The sequence below is a fragment of the Haliotis asinina genome, chromosome 5, assembly GCF_037392515.1.
Source record: "Haliotis asinina isolate JCU_RB_2024 chromosome 5, JCU_Hal_asi_v2, whole genome shotgun sequence".
In the NCBI taxonomy this organism is placed as follows: domain Eukaryota; kingdom Metazoa; phylum Mollusca; class Gastropoda; order Lepetellida; family Haliotidae; genus Haliotis; species Haliotis asinina.
The window spans coordinates 28,044,707-28,070,966 of record NC_090284.1 but is presented as its reverse complement, the minus strand read 5'-3'; the positions used below and the strand labels follow the sequence as shown (position 1 = coordinate 28,070,966).

General features: G+C 40.1%; 3 protein-coding genes across 4 annotated transcripts in view; 2 read left to right on the top strand and 1 right to left on the bottom strand.

The window, feature by feature from the left end:
- Positions 1–26,260, top strand: part of LOC137283640 (SPRY domain-containing SOCS box protein 3-like) — a 445,038-nt gene that overhangs the window by 279,598 nt on the left and 139,180 nt on the right. The window lies entirely within an intron of this gene.
- LOC137284198 (WD repeat domain phosphoinositide-interacting protein 3-like) lies at positions 250–18,884 on the top strand. The gene is made up of 10 exons (XM_067815923.1): positions 250–384; positions 2,188–2,262; positions 5,941–6,042; positions 8,411–8,498; positions 11,475–11,569; positions 11,716–11,906; positions 12,019–12,104; positions 13,044–13,145; positions 14,986–15,107; positions 15,685–18,884. The coding sequence occupies exons 1-10, from the start codon at positions 318–320 to the stop codon at positions 15,789–15,791; spliced, it is 1,035 nt and encodes a 344-aa protein (XP_067672024.1). The 5' UTR covers positions 250–317; the 3' UTR covers positions 15,792–18,884.
- LOC137284289 (lipid droplet assembly factor 1-A-like) lies at positions 19,458–25,906 on the bottom strand. Of its 2 annotated transcripts, none has more exons than XM_067816045.1 (3): positions 25,827–25,906; positions 24,610–24,856; positions 19,458–22,445 (listed from the first exon to the last, which is right to left on the bottom strand). In XM_067816045.1, the coding sequence occupies exons 2-3, from the start codon at positions 24,845–24,847 to the stop codon at positions 22,201–22,203; spliced, it is 483 nt and encodes a 160-aa protein (XP_067672146.1). In that variant the 5' UTR covers positions 24,848–24,856; positions 25,827–25,906; the 3' UTR covers positions 19,458–22,200. The 2 variants fall into 2 exon arrangements, with proteins under 2 accessions (XP_067672146.1, XP_067672145.1); XM_067816044.1 differs by having other exon boundaries at positions 25,776–25,875.

Below are 26,260 nucleotides of genomic sequence, written 5' to 3'. Positions count from 1 at the left end.
CGTAAAATGATTTTAGAAAGTAACCCTGTGTGTATGCTTGTACGCATGGACCAGACCGGTTATCGCGTCCGGTTGACACTGGGTAACTTTTAGTCTCGGACCTACTCATACTTTTCTCTTTCTCAGTTCAAATCAATATTCGCGCAAAGCCTTTCACTCATTACGTTAGAATTTAGAAATATTGGTTTACGTAGATCTTCGAAATAGTTTGTACTCTTTCCATACAAATGTTATGTTTATTCGTAAAACACACGGACTTCCGGGGACTGAGAGTAGTAATGTGTCGATGTTATGATTGTAAGATTTGTATATAAAATATGAATTTAGGTCCTTCAAACTCCTACGGCAACGGTCTTTTATATGCAGGATGGAATCAAGACCAGGGTATGGATTTCTTTATTGCTAAGCATTTGTGTTTATATCAATATCAGCTCTAATATTTGGTAGGAGGAGTTATCAGTGAGGGTCAGCTTCAACAGCTGAACAAATGAAGACCCCTCCCCTTTTCTAAATGCGCTTGTCTTATCCATTTCAGTTTTATGTCCGATATACTTATTTGCTCTTATTTTCTAAAGGCGGCAACTCTGATAATACAGTGACTGATTAATATTCATTTAGTCACCTTTGGGTGAACTGTCAATATTCTGAATTCTTACAGATTAATCTGCAGCCTAGACTCAGACAGAAAAAAAAAAACATTGAAAAAAATCGAGAGATATCAGTCGGTGTGAATGTTGGAACACTCTACATCAAATGCTATCAAATCAGTTGTCTAGCAATGTATGAATTATAATGCTGCTTTTCCAGTTGGTTAAATGCACATTTTTTTATTATTAGTGTATAGACCTCAGCTCTGTTTTTACCAGTCAAATAGGGTGTGTTGAAGATTTTTTGATTCTGTGAATTTTTCCACAACATACAGGTAGAACATGTATAGAGTATTATGTGTTACTTAATTATCCATGTTATACACAATGTATTTACTCTCATTGCACATATCCATTGTTAATGATAATTCTTGGCATTGTGTATTTCTTGCTCCAGTAGTTCATCCCATCAACCTATGCGATAAGATTTTGATTGCAGGCATTAGATCGGTGGCTGACTTCACATATTGACAATATGTGTCAAAGAAAACCAAGTGTGTGGGTGACTCACTTCTGTGGGCTGATGACTGTAATAAATCCTTTTTCCAGGCATATAAATGGCTTGACGTCTGTGGAAGGAATGACATTAGTTTAAGCCCTGGTAATTTCACCTTTGCTCATGACACCATGGAAATGCCTGTGAAAAGGCATTTTGGTTGGAAGTCAATTCATCCATGCCACAGAATCCCACTATGTAGCGGTGGAGGGGGAAGCATTATCACTGGTTGACAGTGTTGATGATGCCACTCTCCAATCTGGTGTGTTTGCAATCAGTTCCTTTTAAACCATCATGTTGAACAAGTGAAAGTATCCACCACTAGCGATTTATCCATGGCCAAACTTGTTGACATTATTGAGATTGAGATGCGAGAATCTTGCCTTGAACGTCCTACTGCACTATGTGAATGTCATCAGTTCAGACAGCATTTGTCACATTTGGCATACGTGATGAACTTCACAGCCTCTGCAATCAGAGAGTTCCTTCGACATGGTCAGTACATCATCACCTATGTTCTATCGTCTTACCCTACGGCAAGTGCAGAGCAGAAATTGGCATGAAGACGGTCATATGCATGATCACTGACAACACTAGACTCTCGGGCGAACTTGACATGGATGTTTTCCACAGGTCATTACTTCAGTAAAGGAATACCCCAGGCAGAGACACAAAGTTATCTCCTGCTATGTGTGTTTTTTCTTAGCCCCATCGTACCTGGCCAGTACCAACCTCATGAGACATGGAGTGATGTACTATTACTGAAGGAAGAGGCACTCAGAAACCGACTTATGAAGATGGCTGAATGTCTCACTCAGCACACCAAACAACTCCTTCCCCTTGCACTTGACTACTTTTTCACTGTCCAGAACCGGTCAGGGCCTCACCTGCACAAATGGGACAAACCAGGATGTGTGGACGTATCAGATATAGTGACTCTATGCTATAGCAGTTCAATCTCTGATCCTAGCTACCCAAAAACCCACCGACCCACCGACAATTAATAACAGTTCTATGATGATTTGTTTCCACTGATTATTTCAGGATGTTTTGCCTGTGGGATGGAGACAGGGTTTCGAGTGTACAATGCAGATCCCCTGAAGGAGAAAGAGAGGCAAGGTAGGTGCTCAGTTTTGTCATGTACAGTCAGACCATGTTAGTAACCAGTCATTTTTACTGTGTAAACTCATTAACTGTTGATTTATTAATCTGGTGCTTCACTCTCTGGATCTGGATGTTAATTAGCTGTGATGGATTTAGCTAATTATTACCCTTGGTTTTGTTTCATTAATCTGGTTGTACATCAGGTATGTTGGAATAATCCCCTTACCTGGTGACCACCACTGATTAGCACTGATCTTCATCAGTGAACTTCAATGGTACTTGTTATGTGAGATCACACTTCAGAGTTGAACATGTCGTTAGTTTGTGATTTTAATGAATTTGTAGCTCTCACTTTTGGTTAGTTGGAGTAATACCTGTCATGCTTAAGTACTCACTGCAGAAATACCCAGTGTGTCAAAGTGAGATCAGCTGCACTTGTCAATCACAATGGTAAATTTTTAAACTTATCCTATCTCACGAGATGCACTTTTCTCTCTTGCTCTGACGCTGAGTGGAACGAATGAGAATTTGTCCATACGTCCATGTTCCCCAGGTTGCTTTCCTTATAGGACAGGTCCCAAATCCCAAGTCTTAGCATGCTAAGCATGCAGCATGCTCCCCTAACTACCCACGTGACTACTTCAGACTGATCATTCTTCTTCTTGGCACACCAGTGTTTGGACGTTTCCTCAGTTCTCTGTTTTCCTTACAAAATATCATGAGAAATATCAAGGGCTGTTGAACCTAAGTTGTGTATTTTTGTGGATAGTGTGAACAACAATTTCTTCATCGGATCAGTTTGTGTGGAGCAAGCATTGTCAGGAATGTTCTCCCTAATCTAATACACTTTCAGAGCATATAGACGTGCATGCTTCTGTTGGCTGGCTGACAGAGCTCGTTGTACTTCTACTCTATGGTCCCCTGACAAAACCCCTGTATTCAACGACCCGTATTAACTGCTTGCTGTTTGAAGATTCCACTGTTGGAAGGTGATGATTTTATTGGGGCATTGCCAGATGCCTACAGTACTCGACTAGTACAGTTTCTTGTATATTTTTGTTGGGCTGAGTCCAGTGTGGGATTAGAATGCACACCTATATGGCATTGTGCAATGAGATGTCTTCTCGTCGTTTCACCTCATTGAACCACTCTGTGTTGCCGGCTCACATAGCCGATCTACATCGTCAAATCAGCGAACTGATTCACCACACTGAATCTGTTCCCCAGTCCAAATGGATTTTCTAGTCTGAACCGTTTCTCCATGGTGTATTGGCTTACAACATCAAGTCATTTAGCTATATATGACTGTTTCTTATCATTGAAATGCTCACAACATCAAATTGATTCTCCACACTGGAATGGTTTGCTTTGTTGTAACTGTTCCCTCGTTGAACCAGTTCACCTCGGCCATTCCACCTCAACATTCCACCTCAATGAACCGGTTCATCTTGTCGTTCTAGGTTTCCCCATAGAAAGGGATCATTGAAACATTATCAATTGATCCAAACCACAATGCTGATCCAGATGATGGACTTCAACATTCTGGCTTACCACATTACTAAGCTGAACTTATTTACCAGCCTGAATCGCTTCACCATGCAGTACTGTTTCACAAGGCTGAACTGCTTCATATTGCTGAACCTGTAGGATCACTGAACTGTCAGTATTTGGCAATTACTCTGTTGTTCGGACCTTGCCTACTAATTCCACTGATTCACCGAATTCGGCAATCACCACTGTTGTCTCTTGCAGCTGGGACCATCTTTCCAGCGTACTGGTTTGTCACCATCAAGCTGTTCGCCCCATTAGGGTGGCAGCTGAATTCAAATGTAACAGCAACCTGGTGATTACATTGCTATCTGCAACACAACAGGTCATGATGTTTCAGCCCAAGGATAGGTGGGTCAAGATTCAGTGCACTAGTGCTGGCCCTGTCCAGAACTCTTCTCCAGTGGTAGGAGTTGCTAGGGTGGTTTGGCGTCGGCACAAACATTGACTTGCATGGGCCAGCTGCAGCTTTGCCCTCTTCAGATGTTTATGTGCCTGTACAGCCTCAGGGTGTTGATTCATCTTCTCACTCTACTACGTCCAGTCCTTCATTGGTGGTTCAGCAAGCAGTGCAGTGGAGCCTCTGTGGTGCCTTTCACACCGACTCGACACCTGTTTGTTCATGCATCTCTCAAGGGCTGGGGCATTCACTTTCTCCATCATCAAGTGGTGAAAAAAATTTGGTCATCAGGAGAAAAGGGCCGTAATACTAATGAATTGGAATTCAGCACTGTGATGGTGGCCAGATTCCAAAACATTCCCTTGGCGAGGAATATCACTGTTGATGCCCTGTCATGTCCCAAACACACATCACCCATGGAGTAGAAACTACTACCCTTGATGTTCCAATCGATGATGTACCCATTATCGTGACCATATGTAGACCTGTACGGCAGTAGGCACAACCATCAGTTTCAGCACTTTGTGTTCCCAATCTGTCTGAATTTTATTTCTGATGTTTGTTCTTGATTCTTCTGGGATTAGAACTCTTCATTTAATTTTATTGGGTTGTTGCAATTAGTTTCTGTAAGGAACTACAGTGGTTAGTTCTTGTATTTGCGCTATAGAAGTGTTTGATAATCGTTTTTGGTGACCCCTACTCCAAGGAACAATCACATTGTCAGTGTAGTGAGTCCTTTCCAATTTCCTTTGTGGATTTCATGGCCTTCTAGCTCCTAAGTACCTTAGCATGCTGTTGTGGTCTTACTGAGGTAAGTAGTGGAAGCCATGTGGTGTTGCTCTGGTACTGAAAGTTAAACTTGTGAGCTTTCCATTTGAGTTTCTTTCCCCTTTTAGTGATGTGGGGGCAGTTGGTGGTTGGGGAGGACTGTTTCAAGGCAGGTGCAGGCCCGATTTCTAGTCAAAAGACTTAAATAACTGCGGTACTCTGATACTTCATGATGAAGCGAGGTGACTTGCCTAGTTGCATCCCCTTGCATATGTGAGGGTTGCAGCCACACACCACAATGCTTGGGAGCACCCACTCCTTGGGAGCGAATGTGCATAGTTAGCCAAGAGTCTCAGGAGAGCCCATGACTAGTATAGGTACTATGCTCGTCAGATCCTGTCATTGTTCATTGCTGTCTTTGGTTGTCATTAGCCTATACAGTGTCAGTGCCTTTTGACTTACAGTAATCTGCAATCTGCTGTCCAACCTTGGAATAAGTGCAAATTGTGAGCTAAGATAGGTTTAGAAATTTGGAAATTTTAACTATAAATTGTATATGTATATACTTATCCTATCTCACAAGATGTATGCCCATGCAGTCTCCCCTGATTACGGCGGTGGCTCCAAGAAGAGAGTGATCACTCTTAGGTAGTCACATAGGTAGATAGAGGGACATGCTACGTGCTCAGCATGGTACAAGGGTAGACACAAAGAGAAAAATCTTAATGCCAGTTTTTATCTTATGATCTTGTCTCAGTATGTTAAAGGGAAGTAACTCTGTTGTAGTGGCATACATGATGGTTAGTTTCAGTAGTCCAAACATTTTTTATGGAAAATGGAAGTTATTGGATTCATGCAGCCTGACAGTATTCACTTTGATGAGTACTGATGCTCCCTTTATAATGACAGCAGATCTATCTACATATACTGTTTGATCATGTTATCTGCAGATGTTATTTGAGATTCTTTTTCTTTAGATTTTGCTGATGGAGGCGTTGCTCTGATAGAGATGTTGTTCCGCTGCAATTATCTTGCTCTGGTTGGTGGAGGAAAAAATCCAAAATATCCACCAAATAAAGGTATGTATTAGAAGCTGTCACATCAATCTTAGTTTTTAACGTCCACAATTTTGTATTACCATATCTGTGAAATACAGTATGGTTCAAAATGATTGAGAATAGCTAAAGCATTTCATATTATTAAACGAGAACAAATCAGATAAAATTGAATGTATTGTGAAAGTGAACTGACATTTTCATGTTGTGTAGGTAACAATTTAATATTTTATCAAGTCTCCTTGAGCTTCACGGCACAGTCTAAGACGGGTAGGCATACTTCCTATCAGAGAGGTTAGTGTCTCGTGAGTTATGCTGTCCCAGTATCGGACCACTTCTCTCTTCATGTCTTCAATTTTTGTCAACCCCTTTGGATTCACACATTCCTTCATCATCCCCCAAATGTTCTCAATGGGATTTAAGTCAGGACTATATGCAGGAAATGGTAATGCAGTCACATTTTTCTCCTGAAACCACTGCTTGGCATGTTTTGCGGTGTGTTTAGGATCATTATCTAGCTGCAAAATCCAGTCATTTCCATAAAACACATGTGCACTTGGAAGGAGAAAATTATCTAATATGTTAGTGTAGCGTTGACTTGTCAGATTTCCCTCAAACACACACAGCGGGGTCGTTCCTAATAAGGATATCCCTCCCCATAGATGAAACTTTGGGCTGTATTTAGGTCGTCGATACAACGGTGCTGACGCAGACTTTGTCCATATTTTCACATTATTGGGATATACCCATATTGAGCTTTCATCAGTAAAAATCACATTTTCCCAGTCAAAGTTTTCATGTGCCAAACACCACTCAACACGCCTGTCTTTATGTTCTTGTTTCATGAGAGGAGAAGGAATTCCAGTCTTTTTCTCCCATCCAAGATCAATCAAATTTCTTCTAACTGTAGATTTTGATACAACTGTTGATCCCCTTTCTATCATTTCATACCTGATGTTGGAGATGCTTGCCCTTTGCTTTTTAGACGCTAAAATTCCCAGCCGGACGCGATCTGAGAAGTCCAATTTTCTGGGTCTCCCTGCTCCTTTCTGGTGCCCAAAATCCTTTCCCTCTTTAAAATTCTTCCTAATCCTATACACAGTAGAAAGAGGAGTTCCTGTTCTCTCTGCCAATGTATTTACATCATCAATTCCTTGATTACACAACTCAAAAATCAACCTTCTTTTATCTTCAGCAGACATTGTTGACAGTGCTGAGGAAAATGACGTCTGCTACAAATTCAGGGGAGGTAACTCTAATTGTACTATACTCAGTAGGCCAAGATGAGTTACCTCCCTTATACCATTACTTAGTTTTAAGTATCAGTGAATCAGTTGAGGTGTTAGGATAGCTCAAAGTAAGAAGAAAAATTCTCAATAATTATGAACCAGACTATATATATCCTAATACAATTTCATTGTGAAAATATTTTGAAGTGTTTGATCATAGAAGTTAAAGATCTGTTCTTTGTCACATTGTGGGAGGTTTTGTGACAGCTTAAGTGTTAGAGCTAAGTTAGAACTTAGGTTGGGGCAGATGTCATCTTTTTAAAACAATCCAGTTATATTTCTTTACTACCTGGAAACAAAGATGCCAGTGTTGAATTTTCATTTTTGCATAAGGCTATTTCTGTTGAAACCCACTGAATAGTTGTTTCATTCAGACACATTCACCAGTTATCTTGTTTTCCTATTTAATGTTGCTAAGTAACATGCACACACATCTGTGCACAGATATGAATAGATGTTTGTCAGCGTAAACTTTTCAGGTGGAAATCATCTCATCAGAAAACAGTTGTAGTGTCAGACCAATACTCCAGTGCTGGATGCTGTTGTAGTCAGTGTTTAAATACCTGTAATCATGTATCTAACCAAAATGTGAAAGGGGTTGTACATAATAGACATGATAAAGAGTGAGTGACAGAGTACTCAGTGTCCAGTTTAGTCCACTGTAGTGTGTTCTTACTACAAGGATGTGGATCTGCACCCTAATGTACAGTACATAACCCTGTGCACTTAAGAGAACCCACAAATCCACTGGTATATAACCAGATGGTGGCCACATGAATACGTGCGAACACCCATTCGCGGGTACAGCAACATGCGGTAAAACTTGGACAAAGTGACTCTGTCCCAGTCCACCCAGCTGTGAATGGGTGCATCGTAAGGATGGGAAGACCACATTAACTCAGTGCACCTAGTGGCTGCAAGAGTTGCATGGTCTCTTGGGAGTTGAGATTGATAGCATGATGTGATGGTGAGACTGACATCCAGTGATCGAGGGAAAAAATGCCTGTGCCTTGAGCATGTACTAGTTGCATATGTGCGTTATATAAATATGCTATGATAATAATAGTAAAATTGTGCTAGACCACTCCATGTTGTTTGTCCAGTGATGGTGTGGGATGACCTGAAGAAGAAGCATGTCATTGAGCTAGAGTTCTCCTCTGATGTCCGAGGTGTCAAGTTACGCAGAGATAGGTCAGTCATACCTTGTTCTTACATTACAGTGATGCAGTTTAAAGCCACTCATGTCTTATCATGCATTGTTGAGACCACCCATTACTAATTGTGGGACATGAGTGAACTGAAACTTGTTTTTGAAACCTTTACTGAGGGCTTTACCTCAAGCCTGACTTGAGGTTCGTATTATAACCTGTATATATGATTTTTACTGTATCCTGCATTACTCCTTAATGCATTTACTGCTTTCCTTTTAACAAGATGAAGCTGTGTGATGGAAACATTGAAGAGAAATTGTTCCAACCATGCGAGTTACCATATTGCCATCGCATTGTGCAGATGTGTGGATGCTCACATTACTGCTGTCGACTGCATGTCAGGCCATGTGAATCTTTGCTGCATTAAGCTTGTGACTTACACCTTAATGTGTTCCTTTTTGTCATTGTTTCTTTTTATATCTTCTTCAAGAATGGTTTGTGACTTTCATTTTTAAAGAGATGTGTATTTACTGTAAACTGTCATATTTCGCGCCTTTAAATTTTCGTGAGTGATGGTCACTTAACCTTTTCGCGCCTTCTTATTTTCATGAGGTGATCTTGTGACAGGGGTGTCTCTGAATGTCTTTTCACGACATGCAGGTGTGTGACCATTGAGCTGTTATAAAATAAACAGATTTGTGAAGTGACCTAACAATAAATTAATGTAATTGATTTCAGAATTAATCCTTTTTGATTAGGTGTTAGAGCAATGAAAATAGAACGTGATTGAGCCATGTTAATCCAGAGTAGCCCAGCGGTGACACGTGATTGAGCAATGACACCTGTATTGTTTTTGTGTTGTTGACTTACCTGAATAGAGTGTATGATATATCTATGTTATCTTGTGTTTTTATTCTCGTGTCATGAAGTCTGACGCAAAGTTCGCGAAAATTAAATGGTCGCGAAAATTTGGCTGTTTACTATATATATTTTCCTGGTCTGAAAGTTATTCATATATTTCATGTTTATTTTGTGTGACTGTTTGTTCCATTTACCATGTTGCATTCAGTGCACGTGAACACAGCCTAGTGTTTTGCTCTGGTTTCCAGGGTTTACTAGTGGGTAATCTTTTGATTAGTCAGTCAGTTTCCATCACTCTACAGTCCCACCTCAAGGGTTATCTTCAATGGTGGATGATAGAGTTGAATGTCTTGGGTGGCGTCTCTTTGACCGAGCTAACTCCCACTCTTTGTCTATACGTCGACGCATCTCTCAAGGGTTAGGGAGCTGAGGTCTCTGCAGGTCTCTCTGAGGTTGTCTCAGGGCGGTGGTCCACCAAAATAAGCCAGTAGCATATCAACAGTTTGGAGTTGGAGGCAGTGATTCTGGCTGTGTCTCGTTGGCAAGTGCGTCTTCAGCATGCTGAACTTGGTCTGGTGTCTTCGCAACCAGGGAACAACTCACTCTCCATTCCTGCTGCATCAGGCTTTTCGATTTTTTCATCATGTCGATCGTCTGGACCTGAAGTTCATCATCCAGCACATTCCAGGTTGCAGGAACATTCCTGCAGGCGACCTATTCAGACTGGACAGAATAGTGCCCAAAGAGTGGATGCTACACCTAGAGACATTCGCTATTGTTTGTCACGAAATCTGTGGGTGCATCCATGAAGCAGGCTTCCACACCCAGCTCGGTGTTAGCTGTCCCTAAGGACAGAAAGATGACCAAGATTCCAGAATTGCAAGCTTTGTTGTGTTCTTTCAGTCTTGGGGATCAGGGTGCCTACTTGTGACCTAGACATGGTGATTGGTTTGTTGTGGGAGGTGCCATTTGAACCAGTTCACACCATTCCATTTTAACCTTATTAAGAAGAATTTTTTTCCCTTGCTTTGGCCATTACAACGAGGATGAGTTAGCTGCACACCCTTGAGGTCACTCATATTTGTTTTGAAGAGACCACCCATGGAAGTCACCTGGGACTGTGCTGGGACTTTACTGTGAGAAATCAGCTCCCAGGACAGCTGGACAGATCCTTTATGATTCCCCCTCTCTCTTCGATTGTGGGGTCTGAGGATAAAGCAGAACTTCATTTGTGCTGGGTTTGTACACTTGAGTTTCCTTAACTGGTCTAAGGCTCTTTGGGGTATGAGGAAACTTTTTATTCATGTTTCTAAGACATCTGAGGCGGAAGTGAGTCATAACACCTTGGCATTGTGGTTGCGCATATGAAGCAGTATTGGACCCTCCTTGAGCTAACAACTCTCATGAAATTTGAGCTGTAGCCTCCACAATGGTCCTCCATAGTAATTGATTAGATCCGTCATGGAAAGTTGTTTTTGGAAATCCAACACAGTTTTCGCCAGTCACTATTTGTGAGACGTCACCCTAGATGAGCAGGTTCTATGCTGTCTGCATTCGCTTGGTAGGTCAGGTTTAGATTGTAGCATTTTGCTTTTCTCTTTATTGCCTTCTACCTGGGCGCCTTCCTTAACTCATACCTAGGGCTGGTTATTCTGGTAGGATGGTTTCAGGGATTATTCCACCTTGTCTACTGCTGTTTTGTTGCCTTTGGTGAGAGAGGTTTCTTCTTGAGTATCCCACCTAAAGGATTGCCTGCCTCCTTTCTGTCAGATACAGACGCATTAAGGAGTAATGCAGGATAAGGTAAAAATCTAGTAAAATCTAGATATTTTTTATGTTGATATACTTATCCTGCATTGTTCAGTATCTTTCACTTGCACTACCTCCACACCATGGTTTATTCAGATGTGGCGTTCCTTCAGTAATCTGAGGATACCTGACGTCAGCACTTTCGGGGTCACGTGGGTACAGTGCAGTGGCAATATGGCGACTCACATGGTTGGAACAATGTCTCTTTGATGTTTCCATCGCACAGCTTCATCTTGTCAAAAGGAAAGTAGTAAATGTATTTATACAAAATATCTAGACATTACTAGTTTTGGTGCTGATGGTCTGTGGTGTTGTCAACTGATGTTTCATGCTACCATGGTTACAGGATTGTTGCAGTGCTGGACACAATGATCAAAGTGTACACATTCACTCAGAATCCCCAGCAGCTTCACGTGTTCGAGACTGGACACAACCCTAAAGGTGAGTCAACATATCTTACAACAGTTTTAGTATAATACCCGTAACCTTACACTTTTAACATTGAGTTCTGTTAGTCACTGACTGTTGTAGAATGATTCCACTGTCGTATTTGTATTTGGTGCAGTCTGTCTGTTTCTTCATTTCAGGTCTGTGTGTGATGTGTCCCAACAGCAATAACTCTCTTCTGTCCTTTCCTGGGAGAAAAGTAGGCCATGTGCAAATAATTGATCTTGCAGAGACTGAGAAGTCTCCAGTGGATATAGCTGCACATGAGGCTAACCTTGGCTGCATGTCCATGAATACTCAGGGTACCCGCCTTGCAACAGCCTCTGAGAAGGTAAGCTCCAGTCTGTCTTGTGTTGAAACTTGTGTACAGAACTGACAGGCTGACAGATATAATTAGTAATATCACAAACTATTATGACTTAGATCCTGCATCTTATTTTTAGGGAACTTTAATACGAGTGTTTGACACAAGCACTGGAGCAAGACTGCATGAGCTGCGACGTGGAACAAATAGCGCAAATATATACTGGTAAGAGTTTTATAACCTACTCTAATTGTATCCAACCTGTTACATCACTGTAATGTAATCAACCTGCTCCTTTATCAAATATAATACTGTAATTGTATCCAAGATGGAACGGAACCATGACTGCATCACTGCACTGCTTCAACAGTGTAATGTAACCAGCCTGCTACATCAGCATAATGTAACCAGCCAACTACATCAGTGTAATGTAACCAGCGTACAACATCAGTGTAATGTTACCAACCTACTACATCAGTATAATATAACCAGCCTGCTACATCAGTGTAATGTAACCAGCGTACAACATCAGTGTAATGTTACCAACCTACTACATCAGTGTAATATAACCAGCCTGCTACATCAGTGTAATGTAACCAGCGTACAACATCAGTGTAATGTAACCAGCCAACTACATCAGTCTAATGTAACTAGCCTACAACATCAACATCAGTGTTACATAACGAGCCTACAACATCAGTGTAATGTAACCAGCCAACTACATCAGTGTATTGTAACCAACCTACAACATCAACATCAGTGTAATGTAACCAACCTACAACATCAGTGTAATGCAACCAACCTACAACATCAACATCAGTGTAATGTAACCAACCTACAACATCAGTGTAATGTAACCAGCCAACTACATCAGTGTATTGTAACCAACCTACAACATCAACATCAGTGTAATGTAACCAACCTACAACATCAGTGTAATGTAACCAACCTACAACATCAACATCAGTGTAATGTAACCAACCTACAACATCAGTGTAATATAAGCTGATTTCTTCATCACTGTAATGGACTACTGGTCCTACATCACTGCCCAGATAGCCGCCCTACTATATCACTGTAATTGTAGCTTTTCTACTATGAGTAGGTTACTATTATTCATTAGTGTCTGTAGTGTCTGCATTGAAGCATGTATGTTTGTTGCAGCATCAACTTCAATGCTGACTCTTCCCTCCTGTGTGTCTCTAGTGATCACGGAACTGTTCACATCTTCTCTACTGAAGATCCAAGGAAAAACAAGCAATCAAGGTGCAGGGCCTTTCTCTACATAGTCTTGAGCTGTTACGTCTCCTCTTGTATATCTCCTCACAAGAGTGTTGGGAAAAACACATTTCACTGACACATTTTGGCTTCAGAATACAACATCAGTTATTTATAATTCTTTCTCATCCCAACAACAACAGTTTTCTTTTGTCGAAGTATGTCTCATAAAGGAAATACCAAATGTACTTCTGCACCACCAAGGAACATTCTTCAGCTCTCGGGACAATATTAGTCATTCTCTTCTTCTTGACCTTCATTTCAAGGTCACAAGGGGAATTTAACGTTTTACCCTTTTGAGCAAGATATCTCGAGAACCGTGGACTGGATTTTCTATATATTCGACACCAAGTTTCATCTAGGAAAGTTGCAAGGCCCAGTTGATTTTGGCGACCTTCACATAATTTTCAAAGTCACAGCAACACTCTAAAGATTTCAGTATTTTATTCTGCATGTTAAGCTTGTTGACGAGATACCTCAAGAACCCTTCTCTGGATTTCCTCCATATTTTACATCAACCTTCATCTAGGCGCAGGGCCCAGTTGATTTGGGAGGGTTTGTGAGAAACTACTAGTGAGAAGTAACATGCATGACATTCTCTGTCCTTATTTAAGGAAAACATCTCTAGACTGTGTTGAGATAAATGTTTTTCCCACCGCTACCGTCTGTTTCTCCATGCCATAAATTGTTATAGCAATCTGTTTAAAGTCAGATGTTAGTTGTTACTGAACCAAAGGTGCACTGGAGACATCATATTACATATCACTTCTAATTGTTGGCCTGTTGCAAACTTCAACCAATTAATGAAATGATAAACAAGAAGCGTTGACGTTAGTCAATTCAGGAAGTAGTTTCACGTGTTTTGCTGGCAATTCCTCTTTCTGGAGACGCTTTGTAAAAAGGTGCTTTGGGGTAGGTAGCCCAGTAGTCAGACCAAGGACTCAGGTTCGATTCCCCACATGGTTACAATTTTTGAAGCCAATTTATTCTGTCCGCCACTGTGTATTGCTGGAATATTGCTAAAAGGGTTGTATGGTATCATATGCCTAAAGACTCTTTCGTTTCATATGTTTATTCCATTGAAATGATAGATAGTGATTTTAATGGAATCCAGTTGTACAGTGTGTAGGTGTCTTTCTGAAGGAAACATGTTATGCTTTTTGAGATTGCGTGATGAGAAAAGTTGTTCTGACATTCACTTTTCGGATCCAGTAACCGAGGCTCTGATTGGTCGGATGAAAGTTCATTCTGATTTGGCCTTTAGTGGGATTTCGTGGGGATCTTTGTTTATCATCCCAAACTGTGTTCCACAGGAGATATTGTATTGACACAGCCTTCACAATGCTATGATGTCATGAAATTGATGATGTCACAATGCTATGACTTGGCTGTACTTCAGTTCTAATGGTAGTACAGTTAGAGATGTACATGTTACATTGAAAACTAAAGAAGACTGATTTTTTTTAATGAAGAGAATCTCCCCCTCGTATCTGCTGATATCAATCGTATCAACACTAGTTGATAAAGGTAAAAATATCCTTGGCCAGCCTCGAATATTTGTAACATTGTGGATGTGCTGATATAAGCGATATCAGTAGACCCGAGGGTGAGATTCTCTATTTAGTGGTAGTTGGAACCAACTGATTCTAATGAGGTTTAGCTTTTTGAAAGTGAGCACCAAAGTAAACAAAATCCCTTTCATGAAAGGAATATGTGCTCTAATGTTCCCTGTGGAAGGAGATAGTGTAAATATGTTTTTGTTTTCTGTAATTTGATTCCAGTTCATTATGTCGACTGTTAACATAAATGGTTCTTGTCTTTCCTACAGTCTGGCTACTGCAAGCTTCCTTCCCAAATACTTCAGTTCCAACTGGAGTTTTTCCAAGTTCCAGGTTCCTGGCGGTGCACACTGTATCTGTGCCTTTGGGGCGGAACCGAATGCTGTGATAGGTGAGGGACACAGACTTTATTGCTTGCAAACATAATGTTAAAGAATTTCACTCTTTCAGCAGCAAGACATCCGTCCCAAATGAATTATATATCGCTGTGTTGGCTTCTGTTATTCTGATTTGTGATGCAGGTGAACTGAATGCCAATGTGGTTACAGACACTACAGTGTCAAAATGATTACAGACACTATTGTGCCAGTGTGGTTACAGACGCTATTGTGCCAGTGAGGTTACAGATGCTATCGTGGCAGTGAGGTTACAGGTGCTATCGTGTCAGCGAGGTTACAGATGCTATTGTGCCAGTGCGGTTATAGAGGCTATTGTGCCAGTATGGTTACAGACGCAATTGTGCTAGTGTGGTTACAGACAGTATTTTTTCATTGTTATCATGAACACTTCTGCGCCTCTGTAATTGTAGATACTACAGTTGGATGGTACTAAAGCCAAATAGGACAGTTTATGGCTTTGAGAAGGTAACCTGTAGATTATGAAAATAACTATGAATTATGAAAACAGGAACATGAAGAAAAATTCCAATTTTGACCCCTCACCTATAACGTTTTATTGTTCCGTTTCAGTGGTGTGTGCAGATGGCAGTTACTACAAGTTCCTCTTCAGCCCGAAGGGCGAGTGCACAAGAGATGTTTATGCTCAATTCTTGGAAATGACAGATGACAGGTCATAGGCAGTAAATACTGTACATGATCTGTACATGGAGATAAGCCTCTGTGTTATCTGAGGAGGCCCTACTGGAACCAAGGGATGGTCCATATGTGCTGCTAGTGTGTACATAGTTTCCTGACCAGAGGCTAGTTAAAGGCAGTTCCAGTCTCTGTGTGTCTGATACACTAATTCCCAGCCTGACGTATGTCAGCTACAATGTGTATGATATGTATCAGGTACATTATCTATATGACATGTCAGATATGGTGTCTGTGTGACATGTAAGTAAGTTTGGCGCTGTCACTTGTTTGACTTGTGTAACCCCTACTCCAGGCCCCTTACAAGGGGATTAGGGGTCTGGTCACCCTTGACATGACTACACTGTTGTAGCAGTGGTTTTATCAGGTGTAGTATGCCTTACATAAAATATTGGGTTTCAGGAACAGATCTTTGTACTGCCCTGACACATGAGCTTGTATCAGTAGTGACAGGCAGTTTGTGAGTAGGTACTGTATCTTGACATCCACCCAGTGGGCAATCATGTTGCAAATTATTATTTTATGGTGAATTGTAAAAATATCATCTGTTAATAATTTTATCATGTATTTTCAAATTTTCTAATGCCTGTTTTGTGTGACAGCTCTGGTTGTGTGGTGTAGATAAGGTGGTGCCACTTGGCCAAAATAGGACTAAAGAACAGATTATTTGTTCTGATGTATTACTGAAATCTACTTGCCAGCGTCTGGCCTGTTGCCTTCTATGTGTAGCCTCCATTGGGAAGCTTCTCCATCAGGAGCCCCATACAAGCCCTCTGTCTGTTTCTCCAGTCTCATTTCCTGTGTGGAACCTTCTCTGTAGCCCATCATACTTCCTGTAGCTCCTTCTAGTTATTCCATCTTATGCCCCAATATGGAATCTTGGTTTGTAGCCCCTACCTTAAGTCCCTGTCGGTAGCAACTTCTAGTTGCTCAGTGTTATGCCCCAGTCTGGAGCCATGGTCTGTAGCCCGTATCTTGTTTCCCATCTCTAGTCCCTTCTATCTTATGCCCCAGTCTGGAATCCCGGTGTTTAGCCCCTACCAGTTCCTCCATCTTATGCCCCAGTCTAGAACCATGGTCTACAGCCCCTGTTTTTCCCTGTCTGTAGCCCGTACTAGTTTCTCTATCTTTTGCCCCAGTCTGGAACCACAGTCTGTAGCCTCTGCCAGTTGCTCCATCTCATGCCCCAGTCTAGAACTGTGCTGTCTTTATCTGTCTTCTGTTTGAAGCCTTAAGTCTGTATCTGAGCCTGGATCTTCCTGTATTCTATTTTTCATAACCCTAGCTTCCAGCAGCTCCAATCTGAAACATCTGCCTGAAGCCCTGTGGATGTTTTCTTCAGTTCAAAACCTTATTGCTGACTTGTAATAATTAATCATATTCTTCCGTATTTGCCACTAACATGTGAATTTGGGGTGTTCATTAACTGTGTTGCCATTTTGTGTGCTGTTATACAGATCCATTGTGTTGATCTGTTATTTACAATGTGAAGGATGTCATGCATATCACAATGCTCGTGTCATAGGATACAATATGTACTTTTTTGTGAAATATCATCTTGTTTCATGTTTCACTGGAAACATCACTTTTTGCAAAATGGACACAAAATGTCTTAAGACGTGAATAAGTTAATTAGTAGGCATGTTATGTGTCATATCCTGATGTTACATTTTTGAACGTTTGATACATCAGTCATTACCATTACATGCAGGATAGTGGTATGCTATGTGCCATTACATGCAGGATAGTGGTATGCTATGTGCCATTACATGCAGGATAGTGGTATGCTATGTGCCATTACATGCAGAATAGTGGTATGCTATGTGCCATTACATGCAGGATAGTGGTATGCTATGTGCCATTACATGCAGGATAGTGGTAGGCTGTGTGCAATTACATGCAGAATAGTGGTATGCTATGTGCCATTACAAGCAGGATAGTGGTATACTATGTGCCATTACATGCAGGATAGTAGCATACTGTGTGCCATTACATGCAGGATAGTGGTATGCTATGTGCCATTGCATGCAGGATAGTGGTATGCTATGTGCCACACATGCTGGATAGTGGTAGACTATTAAAGATGTGGTATTCAGTATATGATGAAAACTGCCTCATGGATGTAGACCACACAAATGTACAGGGTGTTCAGATACACCGGCTGCTAAAACTTGAGGACATTGTCTCTTGTTTGTTTTCATGTATAGATATATATCCCTCACTGTACTAAGGTATACTTTTCACGTAAAGGTTGCAGTAATAATGCCATGATGAGTCGATTACTTCAGCATGTCAATCTATTTTTAGCAGCCCTCACGTGAATTAGTTTATGAATTGATTTGATTTCAAAACTAAAAGCTTTATATTCAATTACAAAAAGCAGTAATGTGTCACTGTTGTATAATTACTACTGATTGCTGGCAGCCCGAATCAAGGTATGAACTATGTTCAGGGGAGAGCTCTTTATCACCACAAGGCATGCAATAGTCCGAGCTGATATTACAAGTGGTGACCTCACACATAAGAAGTTAGTGCATCAGCAAAGTGCTACTGGTTTGTTGCATTAAGTCTTTCTCAATAACATACCAGCTTGTTGCACCAGTTCCTCTTTCATGTTAGGTCTTATTAGTATCAAATGAGCTAATTCTACTAAGTGCCATTCCTCATGTCTGATAGCATCAAATTGGGAAATACAGCCCAGTCATTGTGCTGGACATGGAGGCAATTATTAGCTTTATTGTACACCTTTAGCTGACACCTTGTATGTTCATGTATTTGTCAGCTTGAATCAGTGGTTTTAAACCACCATAACTTATTCATTAAACACATCAATTTGGTGCTTTGTAAATTTGTGGATATCAAACAGGAAATGTGATTCCTATGAAGCCATTGCAGCTTCTGTTGCAGTATCTGTGTTGTAGAGGGCGGGTGCATTGTTCCAGACTGTGTACATGGATTCCGTATGCAAGGGATGGTGTCAATCAAAATGAGAGTACATGTGATATGCTTTTATTCAGTGTAGACCACCATGTATGTTATCAATCATCATATGAAATAAACTGTTATATAAACAACAACACAGACTCTGTGTAATAAGTATGTCAGGATTCATATATATCAAGGGAGCATTGTCATATGGTTTGAAGTATCTAACATGGCAGAATGAACAAATTGGGTTTATGATTTTGTCTGGGATGTCATGGATTGATGTGTTTGTCACCACACTGACACAACAACTGGCAAGAACTGATCTTCATATATATATATTCTCATATATATATATTCTCATATATATATATTCTCATATATATATATTCATTCTAAATTTTGTTTCTTATTGAGTGGTGATGCTGAGTGTGGTGATACTGTGTAGTGATGCTGCGAAGTGATGCTGAGTGTAGTGATGCTCAACTTGGTAATGCCTGTAGTGATGCTGAGCATAGTGATGCTGAGTGTGGTAATGTTGAGTGTAATGATGTTGAGCATAGTCTGTTGATGCTGAGTGTAGTGATGTTGAGTGCACTGATGCTGAGTGTAGTGATGCTGAGCATAGTGTTGAGTGTAGTGATGTTAAGTGTAGTGATGCTGAGTCTGGTGAGTGCATCTGAACAGGGAGTTTTACTGATTTACTCACAACTCTGATCACAGAAATTATTTGACTGTTTATTGTCAGATTAGATTATAACAAAATATACATCAATACGAACAATCATAATAAACACTGGATACATAAACATGGCCACTTCAATGGAAATACGACAAAACAAGTGATAGTGGATAAAGCATATATATTCATTTGCAAAATCTCTTGCAATTATTTAGGAGCTGCAAGGAATAAATCGGTTTCTTGATTACTAAGGTTTTACCCACAAGATCACAAAAATACCAAACAACTTTGAAACAAATTTAATGGGTTCCTTTGTTTTTAAAAACATTCAGTTCTTTCTGTTATAAATGTGTACTGTGAGATCATGAGCTTCTCCATGAACCATAACAGTCCTAATTACCAGAATGTCATTTTGTAACCATGGTAACTTGAATGAAAGTTACATCCTTCAGCTCAACTACCTGTACAAGATAGATGGTAGCATGTAGCCAGGTACACTTCACCAAGGAAGAGTTACTCTTACAATTATCAGTTAATTTTAAAATTGCTGATAAACATATCTGATGTCAAAACTGTGTGCAGCTGTAGCTCATTTTAGAGAAATAATGAGCTTTGTATATGTCTCAAGGTTATAGTACCACTGTGAGCATATTCCCCAGTAACCATGGTGAAAAATGTTCAGTTCCATTATGGTAAATGAACCTGAGTATCACACTGGTCCAAGATGACACACAACACACAACAATCAGTGAATTCCATTACACCCTCAAACTTGTGATCCCAGTCCATGGTAAAATTGTGTACCTGATGAAGTAGGCATGTCATCACCTTGACAACATGAATGTCTCTACCAAGATGAAAGAAACAACGAAAATGGTAGCAACTTCCTTCATGTCTGAGATATAAGAAATCACTGATTCTTAAATGAACATTTTTCTTAAGAACACAAATCTGAGTTGTGAAATGATGAAAAAATATCAACATTTTTTAACAATAGTAACAAATAATTTTGAGCAGTGCTATGAACACAATGTTTTTTATTCTTGGCTATCACATATATTATGTGTCCTATCAATCATAGTAAAAGCATTCACTTCTTTAGCTTCATCTGGAGAAGAGACGGTGAGCAAGTCCACTGTTAACACACAGAGAGAAACCCATTTCTACTGTTCCCTATTGGGATAATGGTGGAATACTGATACGTTGGGTTTAAACCACATCAGGCTCGACTGGAACCTCATTTTAATGTGGAAAAAGAAACAAGTATTATTATTCTCATACAAATAAATGCCTGTTAGACCTAGAGATGTTAGGTAAGATATGTTATGACACACCAGATGCAAAGCTATTGATGTGAATGGTTTATAATGATACAGTAGGGACACAGAACCATGGATGATCATCGATGAATGTGTTTGGTGCTTTGCAAGAAATACATGAACAGAGAAAAGCGAAGTATGAAAACCATCATCATGCTGTCAAGTTAAGACTTAAAGATGGAAGGCAGCATCTTAGATCCCAGATGATCTCAAATCAGAAAGCTGTTTCCTTCAATACCAAATTGCCACAGATTATTAATATGTTCACAGACATAAGGACAAACAAGATTCAATAACAACTTACACATGGTATGTTTGCAAAACAACAAACTTTCAGATCAGCAAAGGTGTACTCTAAGTTTGCCGATGATGATGTTGACTCAAGTACACAAGTATAGGAATGGCACAGAAGTAGCTGAACATATTTATACCTACCACAGCAGCATGTAATATAGAAACTGTACACCGTCAGCTAATAATGCAGATCATACAAAGACTATCGTGATTATAGATGCACAAAGTGAATCATCACTAAATCAATGACTAGATAATGCATAATGGCAATAACAATGAAAATGATTACACTTCAGTGACAGACTTGTAAAGAACATGTATCAGAGGAGGATGAAGAGTTCAGGGTCACTTTCCTTCACCGATGGCTTTCCCAGAACACTAGAATGCATTGTTATCATCTACTCCTGGCTCCTGATGCTAACCTTTCAGTCACAAAATCTCACACAGAATCCCTGAATGGTCAGTTCAGGGCACTTATAATAATACAAGGTCCTGGAGTCAGTGACCTTTGAGAAGCACCTTAGCTGCAACATCCCAGCTTATTACAGGAGGAAGGTCATACAGGCCCTAGACATTTACCACTGACACCCACAGACACAGGCACAATGGTGACTGACCAACAACCACAATTTTGGTAAATGAGATTCAAATTCCCGATTTGTAGATACTGGAATATCAATGGGAACTCTGCACAGACACTTGATTCAGATCACTTCACCTACATGCCAATCAATGGCAGGCATAATAACAAGGCAGCACACAGAACACAGCCAGGTCACTTCACCTACATGCCTCTCAATGAAAGGCATAATGAGAGGGCAGCACTCAACCACATTGATCATACGCATTTCTCCGTACAGCACGTACTCTAGGACTGAACATATTTAAGTAAAGGCACATTGAATATTTGTTGTGAAAGTTATTTAAGCATACCATGCATCGTGCAATTGCTATGAATTATTTTTACAGCCGCTTCATAAGCACAAACATAATTATCTTTGTCATCATTGATGCAGCAAAGGTTCATTCATGTACATTATCAACTTGGCAACACATGAAATATATCCAATGTCACAAGCTATTCATATACGTTTATGTATGCTTTCTGCTGTTCCTTTTTTTAAAAGTGTTTTGCATTCAGTGTTTGGTACAAGATATTATTCTTGGTTAGACTCATCTCTTGTGGGAGACGAAGGGTTCCACGCGTCTCTGCGGAGTCTCAGCCGGTGGACTGTGCTGTATGACTGCCGGGCCTGACCTTGGTTTCTGCATCTTGTTGGTCAGTCCCTTGACCATGTCCAGGCTATACTGAATGGCATAGAAGCCCACCACGAGGCTTGAGCTGAACCCCAGGGCCAGCAGACAGCACCCCAACAATGCACCTCCCAGAAGTACTGTTGCTATGGTTACAACGGTACCTGCAAGACAACAGCAGAGACTGCTAGATTGCGAGATCTATGAACTTAGCCATGTTATAAAACCTGACAGGATCATGCAGCTGAACTAAGCAATGAACCTTGATCAAGTAATGAAATAACACCTACATATGAAACTTGGCCAGACTATGAATCTTAACCTGGCAGTAACATGTCAGTGAAACTTCACTCTAGACTTCAGAATCTGTGTGCTCCAGACTTCAGAAACTGTGTGACACCATTAATATCATTGACGAGGCACAAGCTGGTTTTAGAGCCAATAACTCAGCCAAATATAACAACTTTTTATAAGATTATTGCTAGCAAGAGGAAGGTTAGATTATATCTTCTGTATTGTGCTTTTTTCAAAGCTGTTGATTCTATTAAACATGATATTCTTGTTAAAAGTCTTAGTGAGGTTGATATATGCGATGAATTTCTTAAGAATATAGTATCTGATGTACCGTAGACTCAGTGGTTTTATAAGGATAAGTAAGGGTCTGAGAGATTACTTTCCTCTGACATGTCAGGGCTGTATTCTAAGTCCACAAATATTTATTATCATTCTTAATCATCTTATTAAGATAATGGAGGTTCATGACAGCAAAGTTGTGTATGTATGTTCATCTTTCAAGAATATTTTGGCTTTAACAATTGCAGATGAAAATACATGCTGAACTTTGTAAGTGAACATTTATTTTTAAAAGTTGGGAACACTTGGAGAAACAAAACTATTGACATTGATAACAGCAAATGTTATGTAATCAATCATACCTCAATGACTCAACTCCATCAAACAAATACAAAGCATGCATTCCAAATCACGTCCAGATCTCATACACAACATAGTCATCCAAACAGATTCACTCACCCACCTAAACAAAAACATTATATTCTTATGAATACCCAGTCACACACATATACCAGGGAATGACATTGACACAGAAGACACAGCAGCCAAACTAGCATCAACACACTTTACATTAACTTCCAACATTAACTTCCACATATCCAAAACAGAACTCAAACAACTCATTAAATCCAATATAAAACACACCACTATCAGCATCTCACTAACACAAACACATCTACATGGGTCAAATCTATTCTAACATCACCAATTACCAACATCTCCACATTCTCCAACACTAAACACATTGACACAGCCATAAACAGACTCATTACAGGCATCACAAACCTTAACCACACACTATATAAACAAAACAGACATACAGACAGCCCATGTACACACTGCAACACACAGGAAGACATCAACCATATATTCACTCAATGCACATCACAACAGACAAACATAATACAGCTACACAACAGTATATCACCCAAATACCACAACAACATTCACCTACTACTCAATCCCCACAACCAACCACACATTTCCAAGCATTATCTACATTTCCAGAAAACTCCAACATCCTACACAAAATATAAACACCCCAGGCAGCAACAAGCCCATGCCGCTCCACAACCGCCATCTTGAATCTCTCAGCCTCAATAAACCATACAGTACCATAACAACCCGCCCTCACTCTCAGCCACTGATTAGACCTCAGTCCGCTCACCTTATACTAGCTTCCCAGTCCACTAAATAAACTGCTATCTCCACTGTCAGTGTCAAGGCCACCACCCCCAGCCATCCGCTGGCCAATAAAACTAACAGTTCAGCCCTCTCCCCGGCCTCTGCCCTACCATCTCTCTTGCTCCCACCCTCATGTTCTTTTTGTAAACATGGTATATTCTTGAAAATTTCTACTGAGGTAAGTTAGCAAATAAACATCAATGAGTATGCGTATACTATATACATATTGTAATGACAGCATTTTGGGCCTATGGCCTTTATTCTGAAATAAATTGTCTCACTCTCACATTTAAGATATATCTGTTCTTAATTATGTTGTGTATGCAATACACTACCTCTTGGTATACATCAATCCTAAATTAGACAATAAAGTATTTTATTTTGCATTATTTGATTTACATATTTGAAATGTGTGAAAGAATATAAAGAAGACTTGAAATGAAGTCACAATAACAAAACGCATTGTCTGAAGTGTTTCCCACTCTGACTCAAGCAAGTGGTGCATGTTCAAGTGTGTAGTAAACTGTGCATAAAAACTTGTCCATTAATGAAACAACTTGGTATACAAACCTTCAATGAGGACAAATCCTGCAATTGCTAAGAAGATGCTGGCACAGACAAATGTACAGAAGCAGATGACTGGTACACAGCACATGGCCAGTGTGACCACCCAGAACAGGGTCATCACTGGGTGCTGATGAGCGTACATCTTCACTTCGGACACCCGTCGATCCACCTCTAGGTACTCATTTAGGCTGCAGATGAGAGAGGAAATATCCTCCTCTTCTTTCTCCCCAAAGCCTGACATCTTCAGTTGCTACAATACAAACACAGTTATATTTGCTATTTGTACGATTATCACCGATCCTGGATGTAAGCTTGTTTAACTGTAAATGATGCAGACAGTCAATATGTTACAGACATGTAATAATAGTAACAATAATAAATATCAATCAGTGAGTGAAATAGTAGAGTGCATGGTAGTATGCCTAAAGACTGCCCACTGACGACTGAAACTTAAATTGTGACCTTTTAGTTCTGATGTTTCTGTTCACATGGTAGACTGATACAGACATAACATATTTAATAACTTCCCATTAACAATCATGACATATAGTGGTTGTGAGGTAGTTCATATATATAAACTCTTATCCCTTGATTGGTGAGCACTCTTTGATATAGTGCAAAGTCATCCATTTACATGCTGCACTAGATGAGTTGTGAGGTTGGGTTACTCACAATCATAAAAAACAGTTGTATATTTTAACCTACTGAAAAAATATAAAGTCAGCCCATAAATGATCCTGATTTTGTCAGTGACAATGGTATGAATCTAACCAGAGACCGTATAGTATTATAGGGTCTCTGATCTAACAAGACTTTTGTATTGTGTGCACATTGTTATTCATACATGATCAACAAAGCCTTGTTGTGACCAGGTCCACTTTGTGTACACTCTGCGTCTGTTATTTCAAGACATGCCAAGCCGCAAACAAGAGGGAGGGGGGATGAATATCACGGATGTGTTCATATATACTTCATGTTGTTTTCCTCGCTACAAGCTTTGGATCCACCACGGGGTCTGTGCATGCCATGGATGATAAGAGCATTGTTTATGCTTCCGGGATTTAGACTATGATCTGTTGTCGTAGTGTTGTGACTCACAAAGTTTTAGTGAAACGGGGCATTTACATTTATATACGTGTCTTATAACATTTACGACCAAACTTTCTTACTTCGATGAATAATAGTTGAACAAGAAATCCACGAAATAATGCAGACACTACCTATTTCTTTCTCGCACCGTACCGTGTTGAAATCGGAAGCGTTCCAGTCAACTTGAACTCTGGAGTTACGTCCCTTGAGCGTAGTCACCTTGCGCCATACTGTGTATATGGCAACACGAGAGACAGGGCCCAGCTGAAGCTCACCACGGAAGTATTGCAATAGATGGTGTCTGGCTCAGAGAAATGAAGATTTACCATTTTGATCAAACGAGCTAAAATCTTTCACGAGCTATATTTAATTATTGTACTTCTTTACAAAAAACATTAATGGCATTGATATTACACTGTTTTCTATATAGGCTTTGCTCTTATGAGTTTACTAACTGATCATTTATAAGACATATGACTTCCTAACAGGGATAGGTCACTCGTTTGCATTCTTTACCATTTGTACTAATTAACGCGTGCCTCGCCATTGGTTGCTAGGAAAAAGT

Coding starts and splice junctions, on each gene's coding strand:
- LOC137284198 (XM_067815923.1), top strand. CDS start 318: ATGAATTTAGGTCCTTCAAACTCCTACGGCAACGGTCTTTTATATGCA. Junction 2,263..5,940: donor GAAGGAGAAAGAGAGGCAAG/GTAGGTGCTCAG, acceptor CTTTTTCTTTAG/ATTTTGCTGATGGAGGCGTT. Junction 12,105..13,043: donor AATAGCGCAAATATATACTG/GTAAGAGTTTTA, acceptor TGTTTGTTGCAG/CATCAACTTCAATGCTGACT.
- LOC137284289 (XM_067816045.1), bottom strand. CDS start 24,847: ATGTCAGGCTTTGGGGAGAAAGAAGAGGAGGATATTTCCTCTCTCATC. Junction 22,446..24,609: donor AGGATTTGTCCTCATTGAAG/GTTTGTATACCA, acceptor GTTGTCTTGCAG/GTACCGTTGTAACCATAGCA.